Source organism: Pelobates fuscus, chromosome 11 (assembly GCF_036172605.1).
Source record: "Pelobates fuscus isolate aPelFus1 chromosome 11, aPelFus1.pri, whole genome shotgun sequence".
In the NCBI taxonomy this organism is placed as follows: Eukaryota; Metazoa; Chordata; class Amphibia; order Anura; family Pelobatidae; genus Pelobates; species Pelobates fuscus.
In genome coordinates this window covers 1,904,533-1,922,028 of record NC_086327.1, presented here as the reverse complement: position 1 = coordinate 1,922,028, position 17,496 = coordinate 1,904,533, and the positions used below count along the sequence as shown (strand labels likewise).

The following is a 17,496-nucleotide window of genomic DNA, read 5'->3' as shown; positions in this document are numbered from 1 at the left end:
CACGTTTGCCACAGGGATTAGAAGAGAGCAGTTTAATATTTTCTTTGTTTAATCTTTTCTGAAGTCTCCCCTGCTCGGAGACTCCCTAATAATCTGCTCTTCTGATTTATGAAAAAGTCCCACCTACACCACATTTTCCCATTGAATTTTCCTTTTCAATCTGATCTTCATTTTTGTGCAGACTCCCATCGTTTGTCTCTATTAACATAAACGTCCTTCTTTCAGAGCTGGGAGAGTGGGCCCTCAGCACTATATGTTGGCTTCTTTGTAACCATGACTTTGTGCTTTAAAATGAGTAGCCCGATTCACCATTGGCTGGTCCCACAGAAGTAAATCCCCAGTTAGTATGTGAATGTGCAGGACCTATTGGGGTGGTTTCCATTCTTCCCCCAGATATTGTATGTTTTAGCTTGTTACAGATGGAAGGGTGCATGAAATGATAACAACAGCGAGCAGACAGACCAAGACTTTGTAAACTAATGCTCATTTGTCTTCCAGAATTGGACATCGTCCGGCAGGATGAAGTCTGTTGCAAATCTTCTGTTGGCACTTGGTGAGCACCTTCCAGTTCTATACTATAATAAATTAATCAAATATCAGTGACAGCTTTTAATATATATTTATTTCTCTACAGTTCTGATCTCAACACTTGGCCAAGGGCTCTCAGAATCAGGTAATACAGTATACAATTTGTCAGAGAGCATAAAGTATCTTGAAATTTTAAATCCAAGAAGGATCATGTTAAGGTAGCCTAAATGCTTTGCTATTACACCCATATTTAGGGATATTAACAGCTTCAATTTTAAATTTTTTTAAAGTAAAGTTTTTCAAAAAAAATCATATTTTTGGATTAACTTTTAAAGTGATTTTATATTTTGAAAAATATTTTAATAATTTGATATTGTTGTATAGTTTTTTATGTATGATTTTTTTTATATTTTGTAAAATATTGTTAAACATTTATCCAAAAAGATGAAAATCATAAAAAAAAAAAAAAAGCTTATCCAACAATTTTGAATCCAGGTCAGCATTAGAGATTCCGACATCCGTTCTATGTTCCACTCCAATAGTTGGTCCTTTTCGAGCACTATGGGGTATCAGGAGAACAGAGATGTACACCAGACAGGCAGCAAGCATCGGGAGTACGGTGGGGTATCGGGAGCATGGCTGGGTATTGGGAGAAAGGACGGGTATCGGCAGCAAGTAGGGTATTGGAGGAATAGCAGGGTATCAGAATCACGGCAGGGTATTGGGAGAATTGAGGGTTATCGGGAGAATGGTGGAGTATAGCAAATCTGATGGACAACTCACAACGTTGATGGTACAGTTATTTACTGAATTGTACTGAATTAAAATCCAAATTTGACCGATTTGACTATTTCAGCCTGAGTTTTTTTTTTAAACCTGTTTTTTTAGTTCACTCTAATTTTTTATTTTTTTTTAAAAGAACCTCACTGATAATGTCCCAAGGGTGGTCATATACATAAGTAATTGCTGTTCATTTAATCATTCCTTTTCCTAGCGTGCATTAAAACACAAGGATTAATGACTATCATTGACCCATTCGTTACCGAGCACATTTTCTTTTAAGAAATCTTAGCATTTATTTATTATTAACCGTGGATACACAGCTAGTATATAAATATAGGATGAAATGACTGTGGCAAAAGTAACCTCGCCACTGGGTTTTTGAGAGGCCTGCTTGCCAGCCTCTTGCCCCGTGACTATGGCCCCTGGGGTGTATTGCCTTTTAAAAACACTATTTGTGCATATTGGGACTTGGCACAATGCCCCTGGGACTTTTAACTGGAACAGATTCAAACATGTGGCGGCGGCCATCTTAAATTGTCCAGTAGTGTTTTGTTGTTGAGTGTATGGAACTGTTTTGGGCATGGGACCATGGGCAAAAAGAAGATTTCCAGGGAATTCCAGAACCGATGAACCGATCTGGTTGATTTTTGGTTATGTTGTTCACCCAGATCGGGGCTATCAGGGGATGTGGGGATATGTTGTATTTTGGGGTACTATTTTTTTTTTTTTTTTTACATTTAGTTTTTTTTCTGCTTAGAGTTAATTGAGTTAGTCCATTGTCTTTGTTAATTATATCACAGGCAGAGGGGAGGGATTGTGTACACTGTATGGGAGTGACAATGTAAAACTATGTTTTTCTTGGCTTGTTGTTCCTCTGTCCCTGTGCCCCACAAGGTCCACCTGGGTGGTAACCTTGTGGGGGAAACTGTATAAAAGACCAAGCTGTCAATAAACCCTCAGATCTGCTGAGTTCCTGTTTTACCCTCAACGTAGAGCCTTGTCTCATGTGTGGGGGAAAAGGCTGCATCTACACTGGGGGATTGCTATACTCTGTATACTCCCCTGGGCTATAATCACTAAGCTTTTTTAAGAGCTTGTTCCTGCTACTCTTTCTTGGAGAAGAGGTTCACCCACTGGAACCTGGAGCCTTGTCGTAGGTCCAGGGTGGGTAGAGGACGACGAGTTCCCAGCCAAGCTGTGTCGGTTTGTGGGATCTGTAGTGTTTATGGTGTCTGGTGCGGTGCTCATGGTCCTCGGTAAGCACTAGGAGCATCAATTGACAGAGGGTCCATTACAATGACAAATAAGTGTATAGATCTCTATTCAAAAATATGATTATATTGATTTCTGACAACCAATTAGTAGAATTACAGCTTTTTTTTCACAAACATCGGGAATAGCAAAAATAGATCATTGAAAACAGTCTGTAAGTAGTCATATTCTACTTTTACATTTAACATAAGAGCTAGTCTTTAACTTATTGTGTATTATCAATTAAACCTATTTTGGATTTAGTAAAACAATTACAGAGGGCGAGATAGATGAGTCATCATAGATCGAAAACCAATAGAGAATATTCCTCTCTTTCTAGAATCTCTCCTTTATCCATACGGACCATCGGAGGGTGACCAAACTACTCCGGTGGAAGATGATGGAGCATCTGCTGAAATTCCTATTTCAGTTCCTTTTAAATTCTTTAGTAAGGAATACAATTCTCTGTTTGTAAGTATCATTCTCTTGAACTGCTCCACCTTCTTCAATGCATCAAAGACCAAAATAGTTAAATGCATCAAACGGTAACAAGAAAAACATACCAGTAAATTGTTTAACTCTTTTCTCCCATTAGGTAAATAACAATGGAGTGATTTCCTTTAAGACAGCAGTTTCGCAATACACACCAGATGCTTTCCCATTGACCAATGGGCAAACATTTGTGACACCATTTTGGGGAGATGTAGACAATAGGTTGGCCGGCAAAGTGTATTACAGACAGAGCACAAAGCCCGATCTGTTGAAGAGTATCACAGACGACATGGAGAAACATTTACCTAGTCAGCATTTCACTGCAACTTGGGCGTTTATAGCTACCTGGGACAAAGTGGCCTACTATGCATCGGAATCTGAAAAGGTGGGCTCTTATGTTTCATGTTTATCCACATTCAACATTCAACTGATGATGATGGAGTTATAGACAAATACCATATGTGTGCAATGGGAGATATATGTAGAAACTCAATCAATTCAATAGCTTTAAAGGGACAATCTGCATAAATGTGTTATCTTGTTTTAGTTGGTCTCTGATCTACAGGTGAGACTTTGCAATAACTAATGATCTTACATTCTCTCTCCACTAGTGCTAGAAGGAGCAGCAATTTTTGCTTCCAGTGAAGCCAATTGTAGCAGACCATGGGTAACCCGACCTGTTACCTCTAATAATTCTTTCACTCAGCCACTCTGGAACCATTAACACATGCAGACATCCATTCCCCCAGTAACCAGACGAAACATAGTTCTGGGAGTCAGCTTAGTTTATTCAGGCCACACACGGCTTTTATGCACAGACCCCTACATGGTCAAATGCAGGGTTTTCAATCCCAGAATTCTCTGTGCTTGAGAGATAATTGCATGAGGAAAAACCTATAATCCAATTATCTCTCAGGTACAGAAAACAATGACACAATTGTGGGGAAGTGTTTGTACAAATGTGAACATATTCTTAATTTGTAAATAAGAGCCTCCATTCAATGTCAAAGCAGAATATGAGGCCTGTTGGCATGATATTAAAATACTGGCATTTTGTCAACCACAAGAGATCTCTGCTCCATCACTGAATACTCAGGACGGAATATGTGGCACAGATCTTATTTTAGTCTCAATGGTATGGAGTAGACCACCCTAATGACACAAACCTTCTAACACATCATCTACCATTGCAACCTGGTTTTCACTTATTTTATTTTCATTTTTTTTGTTTTTAACAAACTTTGAAATTAATTTTAGAAAATGATCAGATATAAAACAATTTGAAGTGGGAATAATGCCCCTATAAAACCGGACCATTCATTTGTTTTTTAACTTGAAGACTTTGCCAATCAGAACACCTGTAAAATAATTCACAGTGCCCTTTTGTGTATTTTCAAAATAAATTAAATCACTTATTGTGATACGATGATTTTTAATCATAATTTTTTTTTTTTTCACCAATGTCTAGGTAAACACATTCCAAGCTGCCCTCACAACTGATGGGTTGAGATTCTTCATCATCCTGAACTATGGTGACATCCAGTGGACAACCGGCAAAGCCAGTGGTGGTAATCCCCTTACAGGCTTGGGAGGAATTCCAGCTCAGGTACAGAATGAACAGAACTCAGCAAAGAGATAATATCGTGTTCAATCCATTATTACTCCTTGTTTGGCCAGGAGATTAATTTAAGACCGAACTGCAATTAGGTTAAATTTGGGTTGAACAGGTGTATGGCAGAGTTCCCAAAATCCAAGCTGAAATATGCTTTGGCTAACCAAAACGAACAAAGTCGAACATGTGGTGGGGCATGGGGTTAGGGTCAATATTCTAAATTCTGCCTATGGTGCCAAAAAAGGAGGTGATTTATGGGAAAAAATAGATGATTGTTAGGCTACTAAATGTTGATTTTATTCACTTCAGAGAAGTGAGAAGTGACCAAAAGAGGGGAAAACAGGAGGATCAATACAAAATAAAAAAACTATAAATTTAACATTGATATATAAATGTTCTATCTTTGAGATATAATGATTTGGCAGCACTGCGATTTCTTGCCGCACACAAATCTACCTCTCGTAGCTTGAAATGGAATTTTAAAAAAACGTTTTGATTTCAACAGGCTGGATTCAATAGTGGTGATGAAACTCACTACTTCAATATCCCTGGGTCCAGAACTGGTGAAATACTCAACATCAAGTCAACCTCTAATGTCAACTATCCAGGTCGATGGATCTTTAGAGTCGATGATTTTCAAGTTCCCGGAGGCTGCTTGTTCAAATGTATGTTAATTCTCTTGTTTTTTGGGGGTCACTGTCTTAAGATAAACTATAGGTGGCTGCAGATAACCTAAACTTTATAAATAATCAGAAGACCTCAGTTAGCATTCTGACCTCCATCTCTGATTATTGTAGGAGTTTGTGTGTAGCCTTCACATAATCCCTGCCCTTGCAGTCTGTCATTGTCGTTAGTCTTAAAACAGAAGAATAACATAGTATTAAAACCTCCTATTATTTCGGGAGAAGTAGTAAGAGCAGGTTTGGTGTGGTACAAGAGACCTAGTTAAAAACCGTTTGACAAAAGACTTTAGGTATTAAGCCCAAAGACCTACAGACACTACACTAGGCTGCATTGGTTATAATGCTTATAGGGTTCCTTAATTTTATCCAAATTGATGTTGCAAGCTCATGCACAGTTACTGAACTCAATGAGATATATTTGGCATTAGCAAGTGTTCCCTGTGTTTATCTGTGTATTAACATTTGAACTTTTGCAACTTCTAACCTCTCAGAGAGAGAGAAAGTCCCACTCGTTTTAGTGTGTGAAGAATTATTTTCCAAATATAGGGAGAAATCAATAATAAAAAGGGAAAGCTGTGCCAATGCCCGTATGAGTAAAATAACATAAAATCTCATGTGTCCCAGGACTAAATCTGGTACCTACAGATAGAACCTGCCGGACATGCAGCCTATGACCACAGATGAAGTGGATTACTCCAGTCACATGATTCACAAGATCATTCTTTTAAATTGTGAAGCAAGTGCTAAGCATGTAACCAGGTAGACTGGTGGGGAATCCTAATAAATACAGACTAATTAAAGAGACACTATAGCCACCAAAGTAACCAGCTTTTTTACTCCGTTTTACTGTATAGATCTCGTCCCTGCAGTCTCTGCAGTCTACTCAATTCTCAGCCATTTAGGAGTTAAATCACTTTTGTGGCGGAACCAACCTCGCCACTGAGAACTGGAGAAGCCTGGTTGCTAGCCTCCTGCCCAGTGATTATGGTCCCTGGGAGATATGGACCTTTAAGGGACTGAATTGGGGCTTATGGACTGCTACCATAATGTACTGACCCTTTAAGAACTACTTGTGGGCATGTGGATTGTATAATACTGTCCCTAGCCCTTTAAATACTTTGGGGACAGATTGGTACTTTTGTATATGGCACTTCAGACACAGTCGAAGCTGTCGAAGCTGTCGAAGCTGTCGAAGCTGTCGAAGCTGTCGAAGTTACCGAAGTTACCGAAGTTGTCGAAGTCGTCGAAGTGGCCGGTATCGGACAAAGGACCACGTGGCGGCGGCCATTTTAACTTCGAACACCGCCGACCCTTAACATCAACTCCACTTCGACACTTCGACTAAAGTCGAAGTACAGGCACACTTCGAATGGGACTTAGCCGTTTTTATGCCGGGAATTGACCGACCGCACAGCCCAAATCTATGGAACTGTTTTGGGCAAGAAAATGTGCTTGCGGTCGGTCATAAAAGGACTTCCGTGTAACTTTTGATCCACTGGAGGGATTTGCCTGAATTTAGGAAGTGTTTATGTTTAAAGTATGCTGAGTCTGAATATGTGATTTGTATGTGAATGTGATGTATGGTTTTGAAGTTACAGATATTGTGTAAAAGTTATGTTTTAAACTGTATAATAAGTGGATTATCTCTCAGGCTAAGGGGAGGGGATGTGTGGGTTGTACCATATCTCGGATTGGTTATTTTATGCCTCCCCCTGGGTGTGGCCTGTATGTGTGAGATGGAAATAAAAGCCAGGCTGGATGAGCCAGTCCAGAGTTCCTGATTTACCCTCAAAGTGATGTGTCGTCTCATTATTGGGGGAAGGATTTATTGCATGCTGTTCCAGTTGACTGCTAGGAGTACAAGCCTATTCGTATGGTTCCTATTCAATGGTCTACAGCATTCATATGCTTGGGAGAATTTAAAAGGTTTCTCGGATTCGGTGATTGTGGTGTCTGCCAGAGTGCTTGGAGTCCTCAGGAAGCACTAGGAGCATCCATTAACGGAGGTACCAAGTCGGGGTGCCAGGTGATCCGTTACAACTTTGTTTATTCAGCCATAGTCACATCTCCCTGCATGTGACCTACACAGCCTTCAGAAACACTTCCTGTCAGATCAGAGACAACATGGGTTTACTTCAGGGAGATCATGCCAAACTAATCTTATTGATTTTTTTTGATTGGGTAACTAAAATAATAGATCAGTGTGGTGCAGTAGACATTGCTTACCTAGATTTCAGTAAGGCTTTTGACACTGTTGCACATAGAAGGCTTATCATTAAACTGCAATCTTTAAGTTTGGATTCCAATATTGTTGAATGGGTGAGGCAGTGGCTGAGTGACAGGCAACAGAAGGTTGTAGTCAATGGAGTATATTCGAAGCTTGGGCTTGTCACCAGTGGGGTACCTCAGGGATCTGTACTTGGACCCATTCTCTTTAATATTTTATTAGTGATATTGCAGAAGGTCTTGATGGTAAGGTGTGTCTTTTTGCTGATGATACTAAGATATGTAACAGAGTTGATGTTCCAGGAGAGATAAGCCAAATGGCTAATGATTTAGGTAAACTAGAAAAACGGTCAGAGTAGTGGCATTTGACATTTAATGTGGATAAGTGCAAGATAATGCATCTTGGACGTAAAAACCCAAGGGCAGGGTACAGAATATTTGATAGAGTCCTAACCTCAACATCTGAGGAAAGGGATTTAGGGGTAATTATTTCTGATGACTTAAAGGTAGGCAGACAATGTAATAGAGCAGCAGGAAATGCTAGCAGAATGCTTGGTTGTAAATGGCAGATTATTGAGCAATGGGAATGCAGGGATGTGATCTATACATGAAAACTGCTTCATTAACTTTAATTAATTTGTTTTGGTGACTATAGTAACCCTTAATAGGACACCCATGGAATGTGTGGCAGTAATAAGTAGGGACCCTTTATTAGCATAAAATATGATACTAATTAACTTTAGAAGCTATAATGTAGAGCTGAGTTCTATGTCATTGTCTTGTTAACATGTTAATACGTACATTTCCCATGCAGCAAGTTTTGCCAAAGAAGGTGAAGAGTTTTGGACAGATTCCACCTGCACCACCAAGTGTCTGTGTAAAGCTAACGGGGACGTTCCTTGCTCTGATGAATCGTGCTCTGCGTCTGCCGCCTGTGTACCCTCAGGGTCCTTCTTCAAGTGCAAAGAAAAAGAGAAAGTTTGCTTTTAAAACCGTTTTATTCTTCTAAACTACTAAATCTATCAGACATTATGCTCCTCCTAGATCCACCACCAATCTCCGCAGGTTTAGACACTAAACACCACGTAGTGTCCATCATGGAAATAAAACCCCAGATCTGTGTCCTGAGATGAAATATGTTGTCCTATCTCACGTAGACTAAGCATATCCCACACCCATATAATATGTATAGAGAATGGACCATTCGTTCCCACCACTCAGACCATGATCTATCAGACAATACATTGCGGTATTAGAAGACAATACAAGAGTTTATATTGTTCCAGTGATTCTATATAACTAGATTCCTAGAATGGTAAGTCGAGGAAGGAGAATAATGTCCCTCTGACTATTGGGCCTGTTTAGGGAAGGTAAAATCTGTTCTGTCACTTTAAATGATTACCCAGTAAATTGATGGAATCCAATTATATGCAAAGCTATGAGTTTAAATAAAATACTCTCTGACGTGTTTTCTATGGAAATCCGTTTTATTTGTGAATGTCTGTTGCTTTTTTTTTTTTACAAGCAGGTCACCATGACTACAATCTGTGTTTTTGTTATATGATTTAGGACACATTATTCCAGCGTTACCGACACTCCATTCTGGAAATTGCACAATAACTTTTAATGCATTAAACATTTGCAGAAGCAATTAATCTTAATAAAACAATTAAAATAAAACAAAACTTAACTAATGTTCCTTAATTTTGTTGAAATCCCACATTAGGCTTGAGTTCTGCCCACGACTGAACATAGCTGGGACAGAATACCCTAATTTCTGTCTATGGAAACTGAACGACGGGTGTGTTTTACACAGATCTGCAAGGGTTACATTGTATGGGTGAGGGGTGGCTGGTTCTCAGGAATCAAATCTCTCTGTACATCATCGGGTTTACTTGGAGCAGGGTTTGGGGGCTGATTTTAGTTCTCAACTTTCTCTTATGAGCGCCGTTGGCTGAACTACAAGTCCCAGAAACCTTTTCTACCTCTCCAGAATACATTGATCTTGGAAACCATACAGAGCTCTAATGGAGGGGGGACAGACAGGGGGACGCTGGTACAATAACCAGCAGGAAGGAGAAGGTGGGACAGAAGATATAGAATAATGTAAAGTTTATTTTTATAAATACCCAATCTAAGACGTGCGAAAGCTTTAACCCCTTAAGGACACATGACGTATGACATGTCATGATTCCCTTTTATTCCAGAAGTTTGGTCCTTAAGGGGTTAAAGCCACAGGTTGTCCGTACTGTTCCAGGTTTTGTTTCTTACTTGGGCGACGATTTAATATTGTTTGATAAGCTTTCCAAACAAGTTCTTTTAAAATTACTTTTTGTTTTACAATATTAAAATATCAAAATGCATTGTGAATATAAAATACATAACATATTACAAAATTAGTATCAAATCACTTTAAAGGTTTATCCAAAAATGATAATTTATTTGAAACTCTTCTCCATAAATATTAAACCGAGGCCTTAATCGAGTAAAGTTATACGGTGATCAGGAGTCTGACAGAAGTGAAATTGTTATCCCAATCCTGCTGTAGAGACCACTGTCACAGATTCAACGCTCAGGGGTCCACTCAGACTTTCATTATCTAATGGTTGATCAAACAAGTAGCAAACACGATAAGTAAAAGAAACAAATGGTGACAATGTACAGCAATGTCTCCTACGAAAAGTGTATTTGCCAAAACAACTTTATCTTAATGAGGCAGTTTTGGTGTGTAGATCATGCCCCTGCAGTCTCACTGCTTATTTCTCTGCTGTTTAGGAGTTACATTACTTTGTTTATACAGCCCTAGTCACAGCTCCCTGCATGTGACTCAGCCTTCCCAAACACTTCCTGTAAAGAGAGATCTAATGTTTACACTTTGTTTATTGCAAATTCTATTTAATTTAGAGTTCCTTATCTTCTGCTATGTTTATAGCTAGATTATTCAGGAGACTCCTGTATGTAATTAAAGTTCAATTTACAGAGTAGGAGATTAAACACTTCTAACGCAAGTTAACATCTGATTGAAAATGAAGCCATTTTTCATGTTGTCTGTGTCAGTCTCAGCCTGAGGAGGTGTGGCTAGGGCTGCATAAACAAAATGATTTAAATCTTAAATGGCAGAGGATTGAGCAGTGAGACTGCAGGGGCATGAACTATACACAAAAACTGCTTCATTAAGCTAAAATTGGTTTGGTGACTATAGTATATCTTTAAGGTACAGTTAAATGTGCAAAAAAAGAGATAATCCGCTTCTATGGTTTAGTACAACCTCATGTAAATAAAAGTATATACATACATACATGCACCAGAATCTTGTTTGTAGATGAATATCGTAAAAAACAGAGACAGAGATAACAAACAATCTAAGAATAATATATAGATTAAAGTTGGAATAATATATTTCTATTGACAGCTCACTCACACTTTCAAGAGCTATATAGAGCTCTGCTGTTGAAGACTGTCCACGCCTTGTAAGCTCTTCCCTCTAGCATGTAAGCTCATTGAGTAGGGCCCTCAACCCCTCTGTTTCTGTGTGTCCAACTTGTCTGGTTACAATTACATGTCTGTTAGTCCACACACTGTAAAGCGCTGTGGAATTTGTTGGCGCTATATAAATATAATAATAATAATAATAATAATAATAATAATAATGTTGTGATGTTTATCTATCTGGAGGGAACTACAACAGATTTAAATCAAATAAATACAAGGTAGTCAAAACATTACAGTTCATAATAACTACTCAGAAAAAATAAAAATGATTTATAAAGTGGTTTGCATTTTAAGATGGAGTGTCCTCCGTAACTATGCTTCACAGGAAAACTCTGAAACTGCAGTGTATTTAAAAAAAAAAAAAAAAACTAGAGGTACCTGGCACCAAGACAACTTCATTGAAATGAAGTTGTCTTGGTGCCTAGAGTGGTCCTTTAACTGTCACAACTACCGTTGTCCTTGAGAGAATAAAAACCGTTGGCCGCCGGAAGGATTTAATATATTTATCTGGTAATCAACAAGCTCTTACATTATTAGCCAAAGTCATCCAGGAGAAAGGTGTGTATTTTGCATACATTCAGGAGTCTTCGCTAAACTTAGAAACATAGAATGTGACGGCAGATAAGAACCGTTTGGCCCATCTAGTCTGCACCATTTTCTAAATAAAGTGTGATTTCAAGGCAAATTTCTAATTTAAGGCCAAAGTAGTCAAAGGCTAGTAAATAATCCTGATTTTGAATTCTTAAACTCTGTTTTACTTTTTAATATTTTTTTTGGTTTCTCCACAATTTTAACAATTTTATGTTTGCTAAGTAAACCTTACATTTCTCATGCATCCAAAAGACAAGGAACATTAGTGAACTTTTGAAAATTGGATTTATTATCGCTCTTTAGGTTTTTGTTTTTTTATATCTAATAAAGTAAAATCAAGTTTTTGATCATCTCTAAATATCCCCTTAAGGACTCTACTACATTCCTTTTCCCATGTCTTCTACCTATGCTCTATGTATTCTGCCCATGTTCCATCTCTGTTCATTCTGTTTCACTCATGTTTTACGTTTTCAATTCATGTTCTCTCTCTCTCTCTTCTACCCACATTCCATATCTTCCACCCATGTTCTATGTCTTCCGCCCATATTCCATCTGTCCATGTCTTCCGCCCATGCTCCATGCTTTCTGCCCATGCTCAATGTCTTCCGCCCATGTTCCATGTCTTCTGCCCATATTCCATCTCATCTGCCCATACTCCATGTCTTCTGCCCATGCTCAATGTCTTCCGCCCATGTTCCATGTCTTCCACCAATGCTCTATCTCTGTTCCTTCTGTTCCATTCACGTTCTGCATCTACAAAACATGTTTTCTCTCTTCTACCTACATTCCATATCTTTCATGCATGTTTAATTTCTTCCTTTGATGTTGCAGATCTCTTATTCCAGTGCACTCCCCTTTATGTTATATTTGTTAGATTCTGCTTGAATCATTGTTCCTCCAGATTCCTAATATAACTTGTTGCCAGTTTGTGATATAACTTGATGTGTTCGGGTTGTGTCAGTAAGGAAGGCTTTCTTTCCTTGTTTATTTTTCACACTTTGAGCTCTGAAGTGGAGAACTCAACAAATGAACATTAATATTGATTCTGCAGATGAAGAGAAATTAAATTCAGGCTCATTTGAGTCTGCAAAACAAAATCCAGACACTACAGCCATTCGGAATTTAGTGACTAGTCTAGTAAATGAATCAGAGCAGCAATCATACACCTGGCAGGATCATATATAATCTTATTTTCTCACTTTTCTATGTATACATTTGTGAGAGATGGAGAGATTAATTTGTACCATTTTCTGTATTGATATCTGGAAAAATAAAATGTGCACTACCAGGGCCGGTGCTTCCTATAGGCAAATTAGGCGGCCGCCTGGGGCGCTACTTAATGGGGGGGCCCGGCCCTGACAAATTAGATTATTATGAACATGCAGCAGGCCATGTTACCGGGCGCTTGGTGTTGCTGCTAGCACCCGGTAGAACACCGGTCCGGCAGCATACAGAACAGCCCACTCAGCGGCAGGACTCCCCTCCCAGACAATCATTGCGGCGGCGGTGGCTGCAGCACAAGGTCGCTTCAATTCCTCGCTCCCTCCCCTCCCCCTGTACGTGGGGAGAAGTGGGCAGGAGAATAACAGGAAATGTGCAGAGAAAGGACTTGATGGGCAGCCAGGCGCAGGCAATGAACAGCAATGAAGGTAAGGTATGTCAGAGAATGTGCGTTAGTCTGCTTCAGTCAGTATGTTTGTGTCTGTATAGGTCAGTGTCTGTGCATGTCATGTGTGTAATGTCTGTATGGGTCAGTTTGTGTGTCTGTATGGGTGATTGTGTGTGTATGTATGGATTGTTGTGTGTGTCTATATGTGTCAGTGGGTCTGTATGGGTCATTGAGTTTGTCTCTATGGGTCAGTGTGTGTATGTCTGTCTGTATGTGGCATTGTGGCTGTATGGGTCAGTGTGTGTGTATGTATGGGTCATTGTGTGGCTGTATGGGTCAGTGTGTGTGTCTGTATATCTGTATGGGTCATTGTGTGTGTCTGTATGGGTTATTGTGTGTCTGCATGGGTCAGTGTGTGTGTGTCTGCATGGGTCAGTGTGTGTCTGCATGGTTCAGTGTGTGCATATGGGTCAGTGTGCTTCAGTCTACATGGGTTAGTGCGTGTGTGTCAGCTTGCATGGTCAGTGTGTGTCTACTTGAGTCAGTGTCTGTGTTAGTCTGCATGATTGGATGGAGCAAATGGAGCGGCAAATTTGTTTTTGCCTAGGGCGCCAAAAATGCTTGTACCGGCCCTGTGCACTGCATCATTTACTGCAACCTTCCGTATTGAGTGTTCTGAGTAATTAAAAAGCTCCTCTTTTTAGAAATATATGCTACTAGGGTTCTTTTTTACAGTTTAGTTAAAAACGTTGCTTGCAAACCATGGATAACGTGTAAAATCAACCAGGAAATCTGTTTCTTGAAATGACATTCATTCTCCATAGGGAAGCCGTGCATTGTGGTGTATAAAATGTGATGATGTAACTTTATCGATTAAAATAATTGAAATATTTTTGTATCTAATGACATCATAATTCTTTGAAAGATGAATAATGTGACTCCAACGATTGTCCTGAAAAAGGAAGAGGAAGCTTTAATAAGGTTGTAATCATTGAGTTAGGCATTGCGTGATAGTACACAGAGAATCTTTAGTTACATTTATTGCTGCTGGACTTTGTCACGTGCTTCAGACAGATGGCAGATAATTTAATTAGTGATTATTGACAATCACAGGAATAGAGGTGGATTAAATCAACAGGGAGCCGAGCTATTTCCCAGCCAATAACTCCCATCACTACTCACTTTCACTTACATCTCCCCTCGCCCTAAATATATACATATATATACTGTATATATGGCGAGATGAGATATATATATATATATATATATATACTATATATATGGCGAGATGAGTTATATATATATATATAACCCTTGCCCTCGCCAAACAGTCCTACTTTTCCTCTCTCATTAGTTCATGCTTCCGCAATCCCAGACGTCTCTTTGACACTTTTAATTCCCTTCTCCGCCCTGCTGTGGCCACCCCCCAAACTAACCTTACAGCTGATAGCTTTGCATATTACTTTACTGACAAGATTGAACAGCTAAGGAAACAATTCTCCCCTCCTTGCCTTTCTCTTTCTCAACCACACATAAATCATGCTTTCCCTACCCTTCAGACTTTCTCCCCAGCTACTGAATAAGAGGTGGCTGCACTTCTCCGTTCCTCTCGCCCCACCACTTGCCCACTTGATCCTGTCCCATCTCACCTCATCAGATCTCTCTCCCCTTGTCTTGTGCCTATCCTAACACACATCTTTAACTGCTCTCTCTCTTCTGGCACTGTTCCTGCTGACCTTAAACATGCCACTGTAATACCTATCCTGAAAAAATCATCTCTTGACCCGTCCTCCCCCTCTAACTATCGTCCCATATCCCTGCTCCCTTACTCATCAAAGCTTTTGGAAAGACTTGTCTTTACCCGTGTGTCTCACTTCCTTAATTCCAACTCTCTCCTTGACCCTCTTCAGTCTGGCTTCCGCCCTCTCCACTCTACTGAGACCGCTCTTATCAAAGTGACTAATGACCTAATCTCCGCTAAATCCAAAGGTCACTACTCCATATTAATTCTCCTTGACCTCTCTGCTGCCTTTGACACAGTTGATCATGCTCTCCTCCTTCAAACTCGGTCTCTGTGACTCTGTCCTCTCTTGGTTTTCCTCCTATCTCTCCCAACGCTCATTTAGTGTCTCCTTTTCCAAGGATACCTCCTCCCCTCGCCCTGTCTCGGTTGGAGTTCCCCAAGGCTCTGTCCTTGGTCCCCTTCTATTTTCTCTTTATACTGCCTCTCTTGGAAAACTTATTGCCTCTTTTGGATTCAACTACCACCTGTACGCTGATGACACTCAGATATACCTCTCCTCACCGGACCTCTCCCCGGCCGTCCTGCAACGTGTCACTGCTTGCCTCTCTTCCATCTCTGACTGGATGTCGTCACGCTTTCTCAAACTTAACCTCTCTAAAACTGAACTCCTTGTCTTTCCTCCTCCTAATACTGATCCTCCTCTCTCACTCTCCCTTCAAGTCAGTGATATCCACATAAGTCCATCCCTACAAGCGCGCTGTCTTGGCGTCATACTTGACTCTGGTCTCACCTTTGAGTCTCACATCCAGTTTGTTGCCAAGTCCTGTAGGTTCCAACTCAAAAACATAGCCCGCATCCGCCCCTTTCTTACGCAAGATGCTACCAAGGAGCTTGTCCATGCTCTAGTAATTTCCCGCATGGATTACTGTAACCCTCTCCTGATTGGTCTCCCCAAAAGCCGTACTGCCCCGCTAAGTCTGTAATGACACCTCGCCCCTCTGCCAGTCCTTACATTGGCTCCCTGTATCCTATAGGAGTCAATTCAAAGTGCTAACCCATACATTTAAAGCACTGAACAATTCCAGCCCCTCTTATATCTCTTCACTGATCCAGAGGTATGACCCTCCTCGTACCCTCCGCTCTGCCCGCGACCACCTCCTGACCGCTGCTCGCACCCGTACGGCCAACTCGCGCTTGCAGGACCTCTCACGGGCGGCTCCTCTCCTTTGGAATAACTTGCCTACTGCCATCAGACTCTCCCCTAGTCTTCAATCATTTAAGAAGGGCCTTAAAACCCATCTCTTCAGGAAAGCGTATGGCCTCCCAGAGTAATCTCTCCCTTACATACCTGTCTCTTGCTCTCTCCTATGGGATAGTGCTTTGCTCTCTTCCCCAGCTCTGCTTCACTCCTACCTGATATTTCCTATCCTAATGTTTCTAATACCCCACCTCCTATAGACTGTAAGCTCATTTGAGCAGGGTCCTCTTCAACCTATTGTTCCTGTAAGTTTTCTTGTAATTGTCTTATTTATTGTTACATCCCCCCTCTCAAAATATTGTAAAGCGCTACGGAATCTGTTGGCGCTATATAAATGGCAATAATAATAATAATAATATAAATATATACTGTATATATGGCGAGATGAGATATATATATAAAGCAAGAAGAAAAGAGATGCACTCTCAGGTCTTTGTAGAAAAAAATCGATATTATTTAATAACAGGTAACATACATCTGATCGACGTTTCGACCTCTTCAGGTCTTCCTCAAGATCCAGGAAGACCTGAAGAGGTCGAAACGTCGATCAGATGTATGTTACCTGTTATTAAATAATATCGAGTTTTTTCTACAAAGACCTGAGAGTGCATCTCTTTTCTTCTTGCTTTACATACCCAGCGTGGGATTGCACCAAGGCAGTTTTTTACTTATTCATTGAAAGGGTGAGGCCCACTACAGTTGTATATATATATATACTGTATATATGGCGAGATGAGATATATATATATACTGTATATACACTCTGTTCCAAATTATTATGCAAATTCTATTTAAGTGTCACAAAGATTAAATATTTAGTTTTTCAGTTTAACTCATGGATGGCATTGTGTCTCAGGGCTCTTTTGATCACGGAAAACAATCTCGGACACCTGTGATAATTAGATTGCCAGGTGAGCCCAATTTAAGGAAAAACTACTAAAGGAGGGTGTTCCACATTATTAAGCAGAGCACCATTTTCATGCAATATGGGGAAGAAAAAGGATCTCTCTGCTGCCAAAAAGAGTGAAATAGTTCAATGCCTTGGACGAGGTATGAAAACATTAGATATTTCACGAAAACTTAAGCGTGATCATCGCACTATGAAGAGATTTGTGGCTGATTCAGAGCACAGAGGGGTTTGTGCAGATAAAGGCACATTGATGAAGATTTCTGCCAGATCCATGCATCGGATCAAGAGAGCAGCTGCTAAAATACCATTACATAGCA

At 40.0% G+C, this 17,496-nt stretch overlaps 1 protein-coding gene across 1 annotated transcript in view; it reads left to right on the top strand.

Moving 5' to 3' along the window:
• LOC134577756 (alpha-tectorin-like) overlaps positions 1-8,881 on the top strand; it is a 48,806-nt gene extending 39,925 nt beyond the window's left edge. The window contains exons 2-8 of the mRNA XM_063436631.1: positions 499-553; positions 635-673; positions 2,903-3,033; positions 3,158-3,439; positions 4,523-4,660; positions 5,172-5,331; positions 8,390-8,881. Coding sequence (XP_063292701.1) covers positions 520-553; positions 635-673; positions 2,903-3,033; positions 3,158-3,439; positions 4,523-4,660; positions 5,172-5,331; positions 8,390-8,565 — 960 coding nt within the window. The 5' untranslated portion in view covers positions 499-519 and the 3' untranslated portion in view covers positions 8,566-8,881. The remainder of the gene's footprint in view (positions 1-498; positions 554-634; positions 674-2,902; positions 3,034-3,157; positions 3,440-4,522; positions 4,661-5,171; positions 5,332-8,389) is intronic.
• The last annotated feature ends 8,615 nt before the right edge of the window (positions 8,882-17,496 follow it).